The 18720-nt window shown below is 48.5% G+C and overlaps 2 protein-coding genes across 9 annotated transcripts in view; one reads left to right on the top strand and one right to left on the bottom strand.

Annotated features, from left to right (window-relative positions):
- Nucleotides 1-7341, bottom strand: part of CNTROB (centrobin, centriole duplication and spindle assembly protein) — a 51933-nt gene extending 44592 nt beyond the window's left edge. For 3 of the 5 annotated variants that reach the window (XM_084806666.1, XM_084806664.1, XM_084806668.1), the window contains exons 1-5: nucleotides 7139-7226; nucleotides 5412-5998; nucleotides 5218-5308; nucleotides 3242-3320; nucleotides 2318-2483 (exon numbers count right to left, since the gene is read on the bottom strand). In XM_084806666.1, coding sequence (XP_084662792.1) covers nucleotides 2318-2483; nucleotides 3242-3320; nucleotides 5218-5308; nucleotides 5412-5753 — 678 coding nt within the window. In that variant the 5' untranslated portion in view covers nucleotides 5754-5998; nucleotides 7139-7226. Of the gene's footprint in view, nucleotides 1-2317; nucleotides 2484-3241; nucleotides 3321-5217; nucleotides 5309-5411; nucleotides 5999-7138 lie in introns of those variants that run through there. The other 2 variants (XM_084806665.1, XM_084806669.1) reach the window with 2 other exon arrangements.
- A 92-nt stretch (nucleotides 7342-7433) lies between these two features.
- On the top strand, nucleotides 7434-15937 carry TRAPPC1 (trafficking protein particle complex subunit 1). 4 transcript variants are annotated; one of them, XR_014783991.1, is made up of 6 exons: nucleotides 7434-7482; nucleotides 10706-10804; nucleotides 12248-12318; nucleotides 12532-12670; nucleotides 14107-14309; nucleotides 14439-15823. XR_014783991.1 is itself a non-coding variant. In XM_084806671.1 (5 exons), the coding sequence occupies exons 2-5, from the start codon at nucleotides 10706-10708 to the stop codon at nucleotides 14565-14567; spliced, it is 438 nt and encodes a 145-aa protein (XP_084662797.1). In that variant the 5' UTR covers nucleotides 7434-7482; the 3' UTR covers nucleotides 14568-15935. The 4 variants fall into 4 exon arrangements, 2 of the variants coding, with proteins under 2 accessions (XP_084662797.1, XP_084662796.1); XR_014783990.1 differs by having other exon boundaries at nucleotides 7462-7496; XM_084806671.1 differs by lacking the exon at nucleotides 14107-14309 and having other exon boundaries at nucleotides 14439-15935.
- The last annotated feature ends 2783 nt before the right edge of the window (nucleotides 15938-18720 follow it).

The raw sequence follows: 18720 nt of genomic DNA on the forward strand, positions 1-18720 counted from the left end.
TGACTAAGGCGAGTCATGATAGAGGGGTACAAAATGATGCATGGTGTGGAGAAAGTGGATAGGGATATGTTTTTCTCCCTCTCCCATAATACTAGAACCCAGTGGGGTCCTCCCATAAAGCAGAATGATGGGAGATTCGGGAGAGATAAAAGGAAGGACTTCTTCACACAGCGCAGAGTTAAACTATGACATTCACTTCCACAAGATGCAGTGATGGCCACCAACTGAGATGGCTTTAAAAGGGGGTTAGACAAATTCCTGGAGGAGAAGGCTATCAATGGCTACTAGTCCTGGTGGCTATATGCTACTTCCAGCATCAGAGGCAGCATGCCTATGTACACCAGTTGCTGAGGAACAGGACTGGGAGGGTGCTCATGTCCTGCTTGTAGGTTTCCCACAGACAGCTGGTTGGCAATTCTGTGTGAACAAAATGCTGGATGAGATGGACCCTTGGTCTGATCCAGCACAGCATTTCTTATGTTCTTAAATTTAAAATGAATTTGTAAGTCACAGGAATCAAGAAAGAAAAAAGTCGTAGACCATGCAAAGACTGTAGCCAGCCCACTTCTGGCTTAAAGAGTAGGAAAAGGATAGAACTTGCCTACCTCTTCAGTGCATGTTTGTGAAGACAGCAGAGACCCAACTCTATACTAGTCAAGCTGGAATAAATCTTTTCCATGTTAATTATTACGGTGCCATGTTGTCTTGTGCTGGGTTATATACACTTTGAGCAGCTAAACAAATCCAAATTCCACCCCAAAAAGATCCATGTTCAGCAACCTAGATTATGCAAATCAAGCACATTTTCATTCACAGTTGTAGATTTTCCACAAAATATTCTGACTTAGCAAGCCTTTCGGGGAGTGAGGACTGGAAAGGAACTATGTAGAACACCAGGGATCTCTGGAAGTCCTGCTTAGCTTCTTTTTGACTCGAATTCACTACTTGTGCATTTTCAAACATGTTTCTGCAGCTTCTATGGACTAGAAACTTGTGATTGTTTTTAAATTAAAGTTGCAGTTTTTGAATGCCAGGTTCCATGTGAGATCCTGAGTTCTATGTTTGTAGGTACATGAAATACAGTCTTCATTTTGCATGAGAGAGGAAGGCGGCACTGAGAAACAGATCTGCTGGATTTTAGCCACTTCTCTTGGAAGAGAAGTCAGGACTCCTGGGGTCTTTGGGGAAGAACATGAGGTCCATCAACAACAACAGCTGGCAGCCCTGATTCCTGAACCCTCTTCTTAACAGCTATTAGTGGCTCAAGCAGTTTTTGCAAACTCTCTCATTCTCCCCTTATCAGGCACGTAAGAGGTTAGGAGGCAGAGAGCAAGATGACAGCAGAAGCCGCTACCAGAGAGTATGTTCTGGCTGGCGGGGATATGTTGTGAGCAGAGAAGGGACTCTGCCCATGCTGAGGGTAAAGGGGGCCACATGGCTAGGAGGACAAAAAGCTAATTACGGGCCATGATACTGGCTAAGCTGAGTAGCTTTGCTTTATGTATTTATTTAATTAATGTCTGTACCGCCCAATAGCTGAAGCTCTATTGACGTCGCAGATCACATGACCACTTCCTCCTCCTTCCTCTGATCCATATTGGGCCGTCCTTCAAGAAGCTTTGGCGGCCTAATGCAAAGCAGTAATCCTGGCAATTTGGAGGGGCTCAGGTGAGAATGAGGGAAGGGCAGGGCTGCAGGGGCGGATTTATTAGGCTCCATTTGAGGTAGGCACTTGTGGAACATTATCGCAGTAATCACCCAACAGCAGGGCCTTTTTGGTTCAGGACAGGTGTGTAAAACCAGTGGAGGCTGGTGGCTCCGATGTCAATGGGGTGGTGAATCCACTCGGGTTTCAGTGAGAACCTGGTGCAAAGCACCTTGGAGAACTCCTTTAAAGTTCTGACTGAAACCCGGAGTGGATTCATCGCCCCACTGACATCAGAGCCACCAGCCTCCACCAGCCTCAGGCCCAAAGGCAAAATGCAGCCCTTCTGGGGTCCCAATCCAGCCTTCTGAGGTTCCCGAGATGGTCCTGCCCCCTTTCCCCAAGAACTGATCATTCGGCCCTGGCCACCCCTCAAACGCAGCCCCTGAGAGCTTCTCTGAAACAGAATTCAGCCCTCAGGCCGAAAGAGGTTCAACAGCCCTGGTGTTGGAGGAATATGCCTTTAAAAGAGCTTTGGCCTCTATTTAAGTGAGTTGGGGGAGAGGAAACTCCCGTCTGGGGATTTCCAGGCCTGGTGGCCACCTGCTTCCTCGTTCGCCCACAATCCTTTGCAAAGCCTTGAGAACACACAGCTTGCCTGGGATCACTCACCTTCCGCCGGGCCTGCTCCTTGTCCAAAGAGTCTTTCAGCAGGTGTGAATTGCCGTACAGAGGATGTTCGTGGAGGTGGCCCAGTCGCAGGCTGGTGTAGCGAGGAAAGAGCTCCTCGAAGCCCATCAAGGAGCCAGGTGGAGAGGCCTCTTGCAGGGGTCGGGCACTGAGGCAAAACAGTGAAGGGGACGTTAACAGAGCAGGGGCTCCCTTGAAATCAACCACAATTCCTCCAACCTCCTGCTGCTCCCATTCTTCCACAACACTGAGAAAAGCAGGATGAGCACCCAGGAGATCTGGCTCCCGGTCTATCCCTCCCTCCCAAATTAGACTGCTAGATAGGCATTACATTGGCTGAACCACTCCCTCCCTGGCCACCCCAAGGGCTGTCCCCTTGTCCAGTGATTCTCCTGGCACCCCGATCCTAGCCCCTCTCCTTAGGATACTGCTCATACATTGTGTCCCTGTATGTCTCTATGGAACTGTGAACTCCACCCATCACAGTCTTCCCCAACCTGGTGTTCTCCAGATGTGTGGGAATGATGGGAGTTGCAGTCCAACACACCTGGAGATCACCAGTTTGGGGAACGCTGACCCCTCAGTTGGACCTGCTATTTTTCATGTGATCACCTCTCCAGGCCAAAAGAAGGTGTCTCCATTAATCCTTCAACTGTGTGAGCAAACAGGGAACAGAGACCAGGGTAACCCATTGTGTCCACAGGTCCCCAATAAAAACAACGACAAGGAGACATGGCAGTCCCTCAGCAGGCCATGAAATTCCCCTGACAGTTTCAGCAGGAAAACCTTTATCTGGTCCTAGAGACGCAGCCGCCTCCGCAATTGGGAGCAGCCACGTAACACTTGGCTACAACACTGACTGATCCCAGGTATAGGAAGCCTGTGAAGGACCCGAGATACTCTTACTTGAGCAGAGCAGCCGTGCTGTCACTCTCGAAGGAGTCGTCGTCTTTCCGCTCAAAGGTCCCCAGCGCCATGACATCCCCTGCGGGGTGAGAGAGGGAAATTGCATCTGCAGGTCAGGAGTAGCTGGGAGGCCCAAGGGAAACGGAACCAGCTCCCTCCCCTGCTACTGTCGCTGGAACAGGACAGCCGGCGGTGTAAAGTCAAGTACTGATTTCCCTGCAGTGCTCAAGGGGCCCCCTACAATAAGCAGTACCGAGAGCCACAGACACACCACCGTGGGAAGAACTGCTCCCCCCTGTTTTTGTCATGGAGCAAGGCCTTGCTGAGAGCACACCAATCTGTGTAAGGCCTCAAGAGCCTCTCTCTGTTTTTTCACAATCCCAAGGGCAAGAGCTCAACGCTGATGGCAAATTTTCTTGTTTAGCACCGTGAAGAGCTCAAGCAGAAGGAAAACATGTTCCCACTGCAGGGCCCAACCTGCAGGAACTCGGATTCATGAAGTGCGCTGCAAATGCAGCTAGCAATGCTGCAGCACCGCCCTGCAGACTACACTTGGGAGAGCCAGGTGATGATCTTTTTATTAACTTGGGCATTTTAAACAATCTTGTGTTTTAAATAAATCTTGGGCTATTGACAATTTAGTGCGGGTTTTAATCTGAGCAAATTGTTTTCTCCCTGCTAGAAGAACATCTTTATCCTGTATTTTATAAAACATTTTAATTGTTTTCTGTTTTTAGCTATTGTATTTTTGACATTTTTTAAATTACTTTTTGCTCTGTAAGCCACCAAGAGAATATCTGTTGATGGATAGCCATATTAATTAAATAAATAAAATAGCACAAGCTCGCAAATCTCTTAGAGATGATGTGTAGGTTGACAATGCACTGAAAGAGAGCAGCAGCCGCCCCTGGGTACAGCAACATAGACACAAAACCGCTACTTCAGTTGAAAAATCCCTTTTCTAAGGCAGCGGACTGCAATGAAAATCACAGACGAAAATGCCGAATGAATGGCATTTTTTCACCACATGCTGAAGAGGCTAGCCACAAGTTTAAACTGGAAAGCAGCTTGCCTCTTCAGCAGTAGAAGCTGCTGTAGAGCAAACTAAGAGCCCCCACCCCCACCCCACACATCATGGTTGTGTGTCTGGCTCTGCCCCATGCATATACTGGTACACAAGCACAAAGTGGCAGCTGAGTGTTAATTCAGAAGATTTTCAAGTACCCTCCAACATGGCAGCCATAAGGTTAAGAAAATGTGATGCTCCACAAAAATCAAACAAATTAAGACTAGTTTTACAACAAGCTTTGAGTATCCACTGCCATGCCTAGGGAAGGAGGAGAGGCTGTGTCACAGACATGCACTGAACGGCTGGAGAATCAGCCACTCAGGGTGTTGGACTCGCCTCTCCATTGTTCAATGCGCCCAGAACCGGAAGTAAAGTTGCTTGAGCGGCTGATTGAGGGAGCTTGCTACGGCAAAGCCCTTAGGAAGGAGGCAAGACATCAAGGAAAGGGTGGCAGTTAATGGATGCCACAAAGTGGATATAACGCAGGGGTGTTGAACCTTCTTCAGCCTGAGGGCCAAATTCCATTTTGGAGAAGCTCTTGAGGGCTGCATTCCAAAAGTGGGTGGGGCTGAAGGCAAAAGGGGCGGGCCAAGACCAAAATTAACAGCATATTTGAGCTTAAAGTTCTTATTGCCAGTATCTAAGCCTCAGAGGAAGCATTTCAATCTTTTAGAATGGGCAATAACGAAGAAACCACCAAATCATCAGCAGTCAGGGAAAGGGGCATTGCTATCGAGGGAACCCCAGAGGGCCCAATTTGGCTGCAGGTCTGAGGTTCTGCACCCCTGATACAAGACCTGGCATTGGGGTCTTGCCAGTTCCCTTCTGTTATGGAATGCCTGGTTGCTCCATCTTCTTCACAACTGGCAACCAAATCCCACCCTGCCCTGCCCTGCCCCACCCTCACCATGGGCTGGATCCCTTGACCGGAGCATGCTCTGTAGGTGACAGCGCACATTCTCCATCTCCGTGATGTGGCGGGACTCGACAGCAGCACCCTGGAAGAGGGAAGGAGACCTGAATGTTTATCTTGCGTCTCCCTGCGCCTTGACTCTCCCCTCCTCAGCCGCCTTCCTGTAGGGCCTCCCCTCCCTTCCTCACCTTCCTGTATGCACTGGCCTCCACGCTGGTTGAAAGCCTGTGGTTCAACTCTTCAGCCAGAGTATCCAGGTCTACCTCGGCAGCCTCGGCTTCCCTGGCCAGGGCCAAGCTGTGCTGGTTCTCCAGGTGGGCACGGGCCTCAGCCTCAGCCTGCCGGCTCTGACGGAGGGATGTGTAGAGCTGCGCCGTCACCTTGGAGTTATACGGGGTGGCCAACTGAGAAGAAGGAACCTGCTGCACTGGGGTTGTGGGGTCTGAGCCTGGCAGAAACTCCATGTCGCTCAAGAGATCTTCGCTGTGGATGGAGGAGGCCAAAGTCCGAAGGGTGCTCTTCTCCGCCATGGCCGGGGTGTGAGGGTGGCGTTCCAAAGCGTTTTCCCCAGCCAGCTGGGCCGCAGGAGTTCTGCGTTCAGAAGCCCAGAGTCTTTGTCATAATGGAACATCCCATGACAACAGGTTTCCAATAAGAGGAAGGCCCACTCACATGTGTTGATCTGTCCAGAGTGCTGGAGAAAAATTGCTGGAAGGAGATGCCTCGTTTAGGGCCACAGGAAAAGACTGGGCAGGCACTGCTTCCTAACTGGACCCTAGAAGAGGAAATGGCACCCAGAGGGACACAGAAATTAACAGAGCACCAACGGGAAGAACACAGGTAACATTAGGTGTGGGGGGAGCCCAGCTGAAGCTGGGTCCCACTGCCCCCTTTCCTAATTTTGTTCTTGTGCTCTGCCCCATGTGAGGATGCTGTTCTCCACATCCCAGTCCTGGGTGGGTGTGTAGGGCTTAATTCTCACCGCTTAAGCCCTGTCCACCCAGATACCCTTAGATCCCTCCTCCAGTCCACCACAGAAAAGGCCCTCCCCCCAACTGGTGCAGGCTCCAGGTTTCTGAGGGCTCTCAGTGAGCCCCTCCCTCAATGAGTCTGCCTTCCCCGTGCCATTGTCACCAGCTGCGACTTCTCCTCTTCCTCTTTCTGATAGCTTGCTTGCTTGCTAGGCTGAGAGGCAGTGCATCTGCTGCTGCTCCTCTCACCACCTCTGTTGTCTGGGCCAGAGCGAGAAACAGGTGGACAAGCAGGCTGCAATGGAGAAGAGGAGGCGCAGCTCCAGGGGATTCTTGTCGGTGGGGCCCCACTGGAGTGCCGGCCCCCAGCAAGTGCCCAACCATGCCTACCCTTGGCGCCGCCCTGCCCCAGCTGCCGTCAGATGTAGCAACGGGACAAGCGGGAGCCCTTATTCTGACAGCCTTTGCCAAGCGGGTTCCTTCCAGATGGGCTCGACTGCAACTCCCATCATGCTGGCGGGGAATGATGGGAGTTGCAGTCCAGCTAATCCAGAAGGCACCCGCTTGTGGAAGGCTGATCTGAGTAAACCAGCAAGTTGATATGGGAGAAGGCACCTCAGGTAATCTACCTGAGATGCCCCCTCAGGTAGATCACCTTGTCCCAGCCTCACCCCCGCCTGCTCAGTCCTTATGCCCCACCCACAATTCCCTGCTCCTGCCTGTCAACCACCCGGGCCGCACCCACCTTGTACAGGCCCCTCCCCAATCCTTGAGGTAAATCCCAGCCCCTCCCCCACGTTTAGACCTCCCCCTCCCCCTCCCCCTCCCCCTCCCCCTCCCCCTCCCCTCAGGCTTGCCCAGCTTCTTCTTTCCCTCTTCCCCGCCCAGCCGCCGTTTGAATCACCCACGCGCTCCCTTGTCCTCCTCCTCCTCCTCTCACCCACCTCTAGGCCGCACGACCAGTCTTCACAGTGCACCCAACATTTCCCCCTTGGGCCCGCGCAACTCCTGGCATCCATTGGGCGGGACGAGTTGAGGCCGGCGCCGCCATCTTGCTCGAGGGCAGCGGCGCCCCGGTCGCGGTGAGATGGGCGGGACTGAGTCAGACAGAAGAGCGCGCGAGCGGATGATCAAGACAGGAGTGGGCGGGGACAGCTGAAAAGACACGCTCGCGCCGAAGAGCCGACCAATCGGCGAGCGCGTGTGTCGCGTCACTCCCCCGGAAGTAGAAGGGTTTACGAAGCGGCTGGGGCAGGGTGCGGTTGCCATAGAGACGAAGGAGAAGACGGTGAGACTGCCTCAGTAAGGAAAGGGGAGTGGGCTGGGGGCGGCTGTCTGTATGGGGGGAAGGGGTTATCTTCCCCCCACCTATATTTCTACTTTCCAAGACAAAGGCATTTTCCCTGAGCAGGTTTACTCAGAACAGAGCCCGCTTGGTTCCACGGGACTTGCTTCCTAGTCAGCGTGCTTAGTCCTGCGTTGCCTGGCCTACAAGCGATCCCGCCAGAGCGGGCGTGTGGCAGGTGGCTCAAGTCAGGGACCCAAGCTGCAGGCCCAGGATGGGCGGGGGCTCGCAAGTCCTGAGCACAAGCCAACCACAGGCAGCATCCTAAAGGAAACCTGACTCTGCATAGCTTGTTGTTGCTCTTCAGTCGTGTCCGACTCTTTGTGATGCCATGGACCATAGCACGCCAGGCCTTCCCGTCCTGCGTTCTCTCCCGGGGTGTGCTCAAGTCCATATTCATTGCATCGGTGATGCTATCTAGCCATCCTCTGCCGTCCCCTTCTCCTTTTGCCTTCAGTCTTTCCCAGCATCAGGGTCTTTTCCAGAGAGTTTTCTCTTCGTATTAGGTGGCCAAAATATTTGAGCTTCAGCATCTGTCCTTCCAATGAGCAGTCGGTGGATTTCCTTTAGGATTGACTGATTTGACCTCCTTGCAGCCCAGGGAACTCTTAAGAGACTTCTTCAGCACCACAGTTCGAAAGCATCAATTCTTCGGCGCTCAGCCTTCCTTATAGTCCAGCTCTCACAGCCATACGTTGCTACTGGGTAAACCATAGCTTTGATTATACGAACCTTTGTCGGCAAGGTGATGTCTCTGCTTCTTACTATGCTGTCTAGGTTTGCCATAGCTTTCCTCCCAAGGAGCAAGCGTCTTTTAATTTCATGGCTACAGTCACCGTCTCCGGTGATCTTGGAGCCCAAGAAAATAAAATCTGTCACTGCTTCCATTTCTTCCCCTTCTATATGCCAGGAAGTGATGGGGCCAGATGCCATGATCTTAGTTTTTTTAATGTTGAGTTTCAAACCAGCTTTTGCACTCTCCACTTTCACCCTCAACAAGAGGCTCTTTAGATCCTCTTCGCTTTCTGCCATTAGGGTGGTATCGTGTGCGTATCTGAGGTTGTTGATAATTCTCCCGGCAATCTTAATTCCGACCTGTGATTCGTCCAACCTGGCATTTCTCATGATGTACTCTGCATATAAATTAAATAAGCAGGGTGACAATATAGAGCCTTGTCGTACTCCTTTCCCAATTTTGAACCAAACAGTTGTTCCATGTCCGGTTCTTACTGTCGCTTCTTGACCCTCATACAGGTTTCTCAGGAGACAGGTAAGGTGGTCTGGTACTCCCATCTCTTTAAGAATTTGTCACAGTTTGTTGTGATCCACACAATCAAAGGCTTTAGCGTAGTCAATGAAGCAGAAATAGATGTTTTTCTGGAATTCTCTTGCTTTCTCCATGATGCAGCGAATGTTGGCGATTTGATCTCTAGTTCCTCTGCCTCTTCGAAACCCAGCTTGTACTTCTGGTAGTTCTCGGTTCACATGCTGCTGAAGCCTAGCTTGTAGGATTTTGAGCATAACCTTGCTGGCATGTGAAATGAGCGCAATTATATGGTAGTTTGAAAACTCTTTGGCGTTGCCCTTCTTTGGAATTGGAATGTAAACTGACCTTTTCCAGTCTTGTGGCCATTGTTGAGTGTTCCAAATTTGTTGGCATATTGAGTGCAGCACTTTAACAGCATCATATTTTAGGATCTTAAATAGCTCAGCTGGAATACTGTCATCTCCGCTAGCTTTGTTGTTAGTAATGCTTCCTAAGGCCCACTTGATTTCACTCTCTAGGATGTCTGGCTCAAGTTCAGTGACAGCACTATCATGGCTATCAGGGACATTCAGATCTTTCCTGTATAGTTCTTCTGTGTATTCTTTCCTCCTCTTCTTAATCTCATCTGCTTCTGTTAGGTCCCTGCCTTCTTTGTCCTTCATCATGCCCGTCTTTGCACAAAACGTTCCCTTGAGATCTCCAATTTTCTTGAAGAGATCTCTGGTCTTTCCCATTCTGTTGTTTTCCTCCATTTCTTTGCATTGTTCATTTAAGAAGGCCTTCTTGTCTCTCCTTGCTATTCTCTGGAACTCTGCATTCAGTTGGATATATCTTCCCCTTTCTCCCTTGCTTTTTGCTTCCCTTCTTTCCTCAGCTACTTGTAAAGCCTCATCAGACAGCCACTTTGCCTTCTTGCATTTCTTTTTCCTTGGGATGGATTTTGTTGCTGCCTCCTGAACAATGTTACGGACCTCCGTCCATAGTTCCTCAGGCACTCTGTCTATCAGGTCTAATCCCTTAAATCTATTCCTCACCTTCACTGTATATTCATAAGGGATATGATTTAGGTCATACCTGAATGGTTTAGTGGTTTTCCCTACGTTCTTCAGTTTAAGCTGAAATTTTGCAACAAGAAGCTCCTGATCTGAGCCACAGTCAGCTCCAGGTCTTGTTTTTACTGACCGTATAGAGCTTCTCCATCTTTGGCTGCAAAGGACATAATCAATCTGGTTTCGATATTGACCATCTGGTGATGTCCATGTGTAGAGTCGCCTCTTGTGCTGTTGGAAAAGAGTGTTTGCCATGATCAGCATGTTCTTTTGGCAAAACTCTATTAGCCTTTGTCCTGCTTCATTTTGTACACCAAGGCCATGCTTGCCTGTTATCCTGGTGATTTCTTGACTTCCTACTTTAGCATTCCAATCCCCTATGATGAAGAGGACATCTTTTTTAGGTGTTAGCTACCTGCTGCCAAGCATCATGCCTTCAGTTGTGGTGTCCTGGAGGAAGGTGTGGAGGGGAATGACTGCGGGGGGAGTCTTGCATGACCCCCCCCCCCGAGCTATTAGGATGGGGTGCCTCTTCTCTGTATATTATTATTTTAAATAGTAGTAGTTATTTAGCAGCGCCCTTGGTTGTATTTAATAAAATGTATTATTTTCAGAGGTTTTTTTTAGCAATATATGGATTATGTTTTGATTAGATTTACTCATTTTGATTATATATGGATTATTTTTTAACTATATATGTAGCTGATTGTGATTTTTTTCAGAACTGTATGCTTATTTGGAATTCAGTTAAAACAGTAAAGCCAAAAGAGTGTGTGTGTGTGTATAATGTATGGAGAGATGCATACAAACAAACTAAGTGTGCACACTAGAGCCCCTGCTTTTCTTCCAGATGACAGTGCATAACTTGTATATCTTCGACCGCAATGGCATCTGCCTACACTATAGCGAGTGGAACCGGAAGAAGCAAGCTGGCATCTCCAAAGAGGAGGTGAGGCTCTGGCTTTCAATATGTCGAGGGGCTCAGGCCTGACCTCTTTGCTAGAAACTGTGTGGGGTGATCCTGTTTGGTGATAAGGGAATTGCACTTTGTACGTGGTCAGAGGCCGTTGCTGGTCTTATTTTGTGTGTTTAGTTTTGTTAAAGCTATGCATGTTCTGGAGATTGGCATTTTGGTGATGAAAGGTGGTTTGTGGGTTGAGCATTGAGGAAAGCATTGCAGATGCCTCTCCAGATGTATTGGACTACAACTCCTGTTGATGGTCATGCTGGGTGGGGATGATGGGAGTTGTGGTTCAACACATCTGGAGGATGCCAATCTGAGAAAGGTTACATTAGTATGAGATGTCCCCCTCCTGGAAGTTAAAAGCTGGCTTAAGTTTCATCACATTGGACTGTTTTCTTTATTAATTTAACTTGGCTTTAGGGTATGCTACAAGTTGCTTGGTTTCATCTCTCTTAATCTTGTCTGATACAAAGCTTTCAAAACTTGGTTCCATTCCAAGTGAACATGACTAAGCTGTCAATTGATTTAAAAAATGTTAAGCTGATTAAGTGTGATGCTTTAGAATGATAAAAGATTTTTAAAAATCAGTTCAGTTAAGTGTACTTCAGCAGCTGCCGTTGTATGATGCTATCCTGACCACTTTTCCTGGCCCTTTAAATGGGCAGAAGCTGCCCATTTAGCTCTGTTGTGCTCCTTCCAGCCAGGGATAGCACCACCTCTGCATTGGCTGTCTTTTTTCTTGACTTTAATGGCCAAAAAGGGAGAGAGCAGGAGCAGGTACAACACTGCTACTCAGTGCTCTTTCCCTTGAATTGAAAGAGTACCCCAGGAATATCCTGGTCAGGCAGTTGGAATAGTGCTGCAGTGCCACCTACAGTTGGAAAAGGGTCATCGTGGGGTGGGGTGGGGTGGGGAGGGGTGGATGTGGGTGCAATTTGTCACTTCTCTTTCTGCCTGGGAGGAATGTCTGTCTCAAGTAAGCAAGCAAACAAGCTGCGCTCTGAACCTTTTGGCCACAGTATGACAACATGTGACTAGGGAAGGAGTGGAGTGACTTTGACCAAATTTCATAAGCCTGTTCTAAGAATTTTTAAGTGCCCGTTGCAGCTAGGCACTGCCTAGAACCTGGAAGTGGGAGGCTGTAAGTCTTCCTGGGAAGGTGGTTGTGTCACAACATCGTGCCTCTGACTCCTGCATGAAACAGGGAAGCAAAACAAGGTCAGGAGAAGTATAAAACAGGGTTTGAAGGAAAAGTTAACCACCACCATAACTTGATTGTTGCATTGAGTGACCTGATGCAACTGGCCACGGTGTGACGCTAGAGCATTGCGAGTGAGTGTGACTGTCTGTAGTTGACCAGTGTTCTTGCCATGGATTTTCATCCCTTCTCCCTGTGCATGTGCAGACTCTCTCTTTCCCCCTCTGCAGGAGTTCAAGCTGATGTACGGCATGCTCTTCTCCATCCGCTCCTTCGTTAGCAAGATGAGCCCTGTGGATATGTATCCTTTCCACCCAGGGGGCAGCGGAGATGTCAGTCTTGTGATGGGGAGGGCGGGTTCGACACCACGCTTCTTTGTTCATGCTATAAAAAGCAGTGCTTTCAAGACTGCGGGAACTTTGGAAGGCAGGCAGGGATGGGGGAGAGCAGGGGCTTTGCAGGTTACCTGTCTGACCTCTCTTTCCTTCAGTTCTCCTTAATCTCTGCCCCCCAGGAAGGATGGCTTCCTTTCCTTTCAGACCAGCAAGTACAAGCTGCACTACTATGAGACACCCACAGGGCTCAAGGTGGTGATGAATACAGACTTGGGGGTGGGCAACATCCGGGACGTGCTGCACCAGATCTACAGCTGTGTGAGTGCAGTGTGCGCCCACTTAATTTCCCCCTCATCCCACAATAATCCCTAGTGTTAATGTCTTGTGTTTAGCTACTTGTCAAAAGAGAGAGGTTAGAGGCAGCTTTTCCCAACCTGGCCCTCTCCAGATATGTTGGATTACAACTCACATAATCCCCTAGCCAGCTGGCTGGGGATCATGGGAGTTGTAGTCCAACACATCCGGAGAATGCCAGGTTGAGGATGACTAGGTTGGGGGTTTGAGGTGCACGTGGGGATGGGAGGTAGAACTGTACCCAAATGCCATGCCTGCTGTGTACTTGCTAGGTGATTTTGAGCCAACATAAAGCTGGGTTCTAATGAACAAAGGCAGGCAGCATTCGGTGATTCTAAAGGGTGTATTCTGGGGAGTGTGCCTTCCTACCATTCCTTCCAACACATAATCAAGATGCAAGTTGGCTTGTGAGGATAAAAATTATATCCAATATCGTAATAAAATGGTAAATAAGATACAGCTGAGAGGGCCATAATGAATAGCACATCATCTACCTGGTCCTGGAAGAATTGACTAATGGAAAATAACTGGGGGGTGGGTTATAGTGCAAGTTGCACCACAGTGTTGTTATGGATACTGAGAAGGCCCTGTCTCTTGTCGCCACCAGCTGTGCTTCCCCCCTAGGTGGGACTCTTCACCTGATCTTAGGGAGCATACATGTTGATTCAGAAGTAGAAATGGTTTATGATCAATCCTTAGTATTGTTACAGACTTTTTTTTTCTTCAGCACCAGTCCTATCTCTAAAATTATTTCTTGGCTGCCTTTAAAGGTGGAGCCTTCTCTATATATAGTTACCTGGGAGTAAGCCCCATTCAATTAAGTAGGGCTTACTTCTAAGTAGGCATGCATAGGATTGCACTGTCACACTCTTTTGGTGTGTTTGGAAAGTGTTTATAATAGAATTAGGAGGGTAGAAGGCCTATAAAATTTGTTCAGATTTAGTTAATATAAAATGTGTTACTTTGTTTTTATATGTATATTTGTGTGTGTGTTTGTATTATGTGTATTGTAGTAGGTAAAAAATGAGCTGTTCCATGGCAGGTGGTGTATACTAAAATAATTTATTGGAGATAAGTGCATGAATAATAATAATGAATGTTTCAATTTATTAGCACCTTTTTCAGTGCTGATTTGCTACTGAAATACCATATTTCTATTGGTGTACTTCTTATATTTTATGAACAAACTAAAGACTAGAAGGTGAGGTGTGGGGAGAACAGCAGCAATGAGTAAAACAGATCAGCTTGACCTTTGTATATAAAAAGGTATTTACCTGATGTTGGAAGACCGCTAGTTCAGGACTGAGGTGCAGCTGTTTTTTTGGAAAGGGATTCAAACTCCTGCTTCCTCAGGGCTTTAATTCACCTCCTGGGATATATTCACATCTACCCTCAAACAGCAGCAATTTACTTCAGCAGTAATGTCAGCGATCACTTCAACGGTGGCGGCTATAACGTGGAAGCATGCAGGAGTAGTTCATCCCATGCTGTTGTTGGCATTGTGTATTGTATCTACTGCTGGAGTATCCGACTGCTCTTGAATGAAGGAAGGTGCAAATTGCACCCGAAGAAAGAACAAAGTGGAAGTTACAGCATAACCAGGGTTAGTCGAAATGGAAATATTTGTTTGGGAGGCAGGACTCCAGTGTTCAGTTTCCATCTCTCCAAGGGCAATTTGGAGTGGGCTTCGAGCAGGGGGGTCTCACAGCTTGTTCTTTCATCTCCCCCTTAGATCTATGTGGACTATGTGGTCAAAAATCCCCTGTGCAACTTGAATGAGACCATCCAGAGCGAGCTCTTTCGGAACAAGCTGGACAGCTTCGTCCGTGGCCTGCCCTTCTTCTCAGCTCGCGCAGGCTAATTTTTTTCCCCTTCCACACCTTAAGAACTACATTTTCTATGATGTCCATGGACTATCATCACGCACTGAGCTTGACCATTTCTCTGCTGGGTGTGCTACCTTCAGAATGGCTTCCCTCCTAATGTACTTGCTGCCCCAACCCAGACACCGAGCTTGGATAGCTTTGGGCAGGAGTACTTTCGACTGTGCTTCTCCACCTCCCTTGGCTCTTGAACCCATCACACGGCTGAACATCTATCTATTGTGTTGTTGTACATTTCTCTCTGTTCTTTTGTGTGTGTGAGGGACCCTAGTAGCCAGACGATGTCTTTTTGACCATTTCCCCCTTACCCACAGTCCTTTGCCAGTCCAGACCTGTTCCTTTCTATTTATAGTGCCTACTCTCTTCTTTGCCTCATCTCTCCTCCCACCTCCTGCAAACTCCCTATTTATAGCCAGTCTCTCCTGCTTGTCTAGTTCAGTGCTTTCCCAGCCTGGGCATGACATCAAGTGCCCCAGGGGCTGCTTGGACGCACAGGGATGCAGTAGCAGCAGCACTTCCTTCCCAAATGCATCTTGCAAAAGGATGGGTTAGTGATAGAGCATCTCATTTCCACTGCCAGGAAGAGCAGCTGATGACCACCAAAGGTCGAGAAACAATCCATACCTTTTTACGGGCTCTGACTCTCATGAATTAAACAGTGGGTGGGTGTTGAGTTCAAAAGTGATTTTGCTGACAGCCCTGGTTCTATGGGTGGCTTGAGGGTCTCTACAGGCTTTCTCAAGCTTTGCCTGCTAGCTTTGTAGGCCAGCTGCTGTCATTACCCCTGGACCTTTTCTGTTTGTGATGGTGGTACCTCAAGTCACTTCAGCCGCAATTCTTTTGCAGGATTTTCATTAAAACTTGTATGGTAAACCGCCATCTTCACCGCATTGATCCCAAAAAGCAAGATACCAAAAGCCAGTGAGGCATGTTGACCCGTTGGGCTGATGTTTTACATTGCACAGGGCTTTTTACTTCCTCGGGCTTAGATGTTCAGAGAACAAAAAGAATCAAAGCATTCAGCAGCTATACCTCCAGGCCAAAAATTAAGTGCTTGGGTTAACTGCCGCCTTGTTTCTTTTCTCTGAAAGGCCATCAGCACAGCTGGTTGAACCCTTAATGTATTTTTGTTGTTCCAAATGTCTTCAACCCTGGGAGGTCTGTATGATTTAGGCTTGTTTCCAGCTTCTTAAAAACAACTTGATCAAGAGTAAAGGTATGGTCTCTCTTGTCCTCTGTGTCGTGATATGTTCTGCGTCACTTCAAAGCTTGTGCTAGTGGATCTTGGTATATTAAATGGCCTTAGCATGGAGATGAGCCCAATTAAATTTTCCTGAAGATGACCTAGCTGATGACTTGGGCTGCAAATATCTTTGGAATACACTCCCCTTCCAAAGTTCAGATTGGCAGTGACCTGGGAAGAGTTTGAGAAGGGGTTATGCATCGGTTGGCATTTCCTTGCAGCGTGTGCCTTAGTTCGCGAGATGTAAGCTATCCAGAGTTACTCCTCTTTTTGCGGCACCATGCAGCACCTTAATATCATTCTGCCATCTTCCCCTCAAATGGATCATTGGCTGGTGACGTCTTCGGGTACAGGACCCGGACTCAGTTGTGGGGAGTGTGCTGTGCGAGCTGAGGATCTCTGATTCAGTTTCTGGCATCTCTGTATAAAAGGGGCAGGACTGGAGAAGGGGACTTAGCCTGAGGCTGTGGCGGTACTGTGGTAGACTGGTCCCTTGTTGCAGCCTTGATCTCTGACATGATAACCTCAGGTCTTGGTGTCCTTCCCCTCAGTGCTGATGTGTTGGGGGCAGAAGGCAGCTCATCTATCTCAGCCTCCCACAACCTGGTGCCCTCCAGAGGAGACAACTCCCAGCATCCCCCAGCCAGCATAGCTGGGAGTTGTAGTCCAGCTCCTCTGGAGGGCATCAGGTTGGGTAAGGCTGCTCTACCTATAAGATGGGCACCTGGGCTCTATCCATCCTCTCCCTCCTAAAGAGAAGGTGCATGTATTTATTATATCTTGCTTTTGTGTCCTAAGAGGTGCTCAAAGGAGCTTACAAAAGATTCTCAAAACTCAAATCAGGTCCCGGGCCAATAATTACATGATGTCTGTACAGAACCAGGATGATTCAGGCAGCACTTATTGCTCTCATCCTCAGCTTTGCATGGTGTCATTCCAGGCCTCAACTCCCCCCTCCCCAAGGACCTTTGAGTGCTGAAGCACCTTGACAACGGAGACCAGGGCTTTAGACTTGCATTCAAGCCAGCTGCCAGGCAGCTAATGCTAAGAGGCAGAGCGCCTGTCCTCCATGCTGGGTTTTAGTGTTTGATTGGGGATTATAATCACTTAATCCTCCAGGACAGTGAGGACAAGCAGGTAGCTGCTCATAGGTGGAGGAGACATTGTGGGGAAGGGGAAGGAGAGGATAAACCTGTGTGCTGAGAACCCAGGAGCCCTGACTGGATCTGGGGCAGGGACCCTGTTTTTCGCCCTTCTACTGAGATGAGGATCTCCCTGAAGAACTGGACCCCAAACCCCTGTTTCCCTCCCACTCACCCTTTTAATGTAACTACCTAAAACCTAACAAAATCCCGTCTGAAGTCCTGCCAGTAAAGTGAGCCTAAATCCGCTTGCTTATAGGATCCAGAAGACTCTGCCTTGGGGATCAGCATCCACCAGATGTTTGGTTGTAAGTCCCAAGACAGGGATGGGATGATCTGTGGCCCTCCAAGCATTCTCACATAGGCTGTTCTTGGCTCCATTGTAACTTTTAAAAGATGCACATCACCCATTTTGGCAACATGTTTGCATTGTCACCAGCCAGTTTTGTTTTAAAAAAATTTTTTTCCAGACGCCTTAGGCTCTCTAAGCAAGTGTGTAACAATGAAGAGAGTCCCCTATTTCATAATTTCCCATTCCCTTTGAATCTCTAGCTTCCTGAAACTCTTTATAATACAGACCCTTTGACTCTTGAGCCCTCCTTAATTCCCCACCCCACCCCATTCTTGCAGGGGTGCCTCATATCTCATGCACAGCTCTCTGCCAAGGATTTGAGAAAACATTTGCCTGTTCTTCCAGGCTGGCTCTTCACACCTTATAGTGGTTTAGAGTTTGGGCTAGAGGTATTTTGCAAGTGGCAGGGGTGAGGGAGAAGGGAGCTGGGATTCCCAGGTAGATTAGGATTTGGCTGCTCTTCTTTGCCAGGAGGAGGAATCCAACATTTTGCTCTTCCTTCCTGGCCGTAGCCAGGCCACGCACAGATTTGTTCCCTTTCTGTCTTCTTCCCCCACCTAGGCTTCCGGCTAATCCCAGCAAGCGGACCAGGTGGCATTAGGCTGGTGGCTCTGGATGCTTTGGGTCCGTTGAGAAGCTTTAATTTTTGCACAATTCACAAGCTTTAATTTCTGTAAAGCCCCAAATGGAAACAGCATCTGTGGGCCCTGCCAAAAGTCAGTCCCACGGATTTGTTTTATTAACCTTTTAAAATCTTTGCAGTTTAGCTTCTGACCATTGTGTTCAAGGGCGGGGGACTCCCTTAGACTCCCTTAGACTCCCTAAGTTTGGCAGTCCCTTTATCTGGTTGTCATGTCTCCAGGAACGGTACTTGGGTCTAATGGGTTAGCGCTGGAGCCTCACTTCCTCAGCAGCGTATTGCTCACATGACCCTGGTCAACCTGCTCATCTCTTAAGTCTCTATCATATTGTTTGTCTCCTAACTGCCCCACGTGGCTCCTCTTGTTACAGAAAATATTGTCCCGCTGCCCGCCCACCCGGCTTACACTGGTTTTTCCTTTTAAACCAGTTTGTAATGTGAACATAAAGCCTACATGGCTGAGAACACAAATTGGACATATTTTCCCTCTTTCTATCGTACATTGACCAGACTGGTACACCACAAGCACATAGCACAAGAGAAAGCCCAAAGGTGGATTTTAGCATTGCATATGGATTAGCCTCCGATGAATTGCAAAGCAGTTTGCACTTTAGCCTTGCTGAAATTCCTTGGCCTGCAGAGTTTATGGTCTCCAGTAATGACTCCAAGACCAGTGAGTTCTCCAATCACATTGCCGGCCCTTTGTGGATTCCCCGTTTTTCTAGTTTTGGAGAGAAGTGGGTAGGTGAGCTCT

This window comes from Heloderma suspectum, chromosome 6 (genome assembly GCF_057233095.1).
Source record: "Heloderma suspectum isolate Gila_16-S chromosome 6, 16-S_ref, whole genome shotgun sequence".
In the NCBI taxonomy this organism is placed as follows: domain Eukaryota; kingdom Metazoa; phylum Chordata; class Lepidosauria; order Squamata; family Helodermatidae; genus Heloderma; species Heloderma suspectum.

What these genes read in the sequence shown, in the direction of transcription:
- TRAPPC1 (XM_084806671.1), top strand. Translation starts at nt 10,706, where the DNA reads ATGACAGTGCATAACTTGTATATCTTCGACCGCAATGGCATCTGCCTA. An exon ending in CTGGCATCTCCAAAGAGGAG is followed by an intron (nt 10,805 to 12,247) that starts GTGAGGCTCTGG and finishes CCCCCTCTGCAG; the next exon opens with GAGTTCAAGCTGATGTACGG. An exon ending in AAGATGAGCCCTGTGGATAT is followed by an intron (nt 12,319 to 12,531) that starts GTATCCTTTCCA and finishes TCTGCCCCCCAG; the next exon opens with GAAGGATGGCTTCCTTTCCT.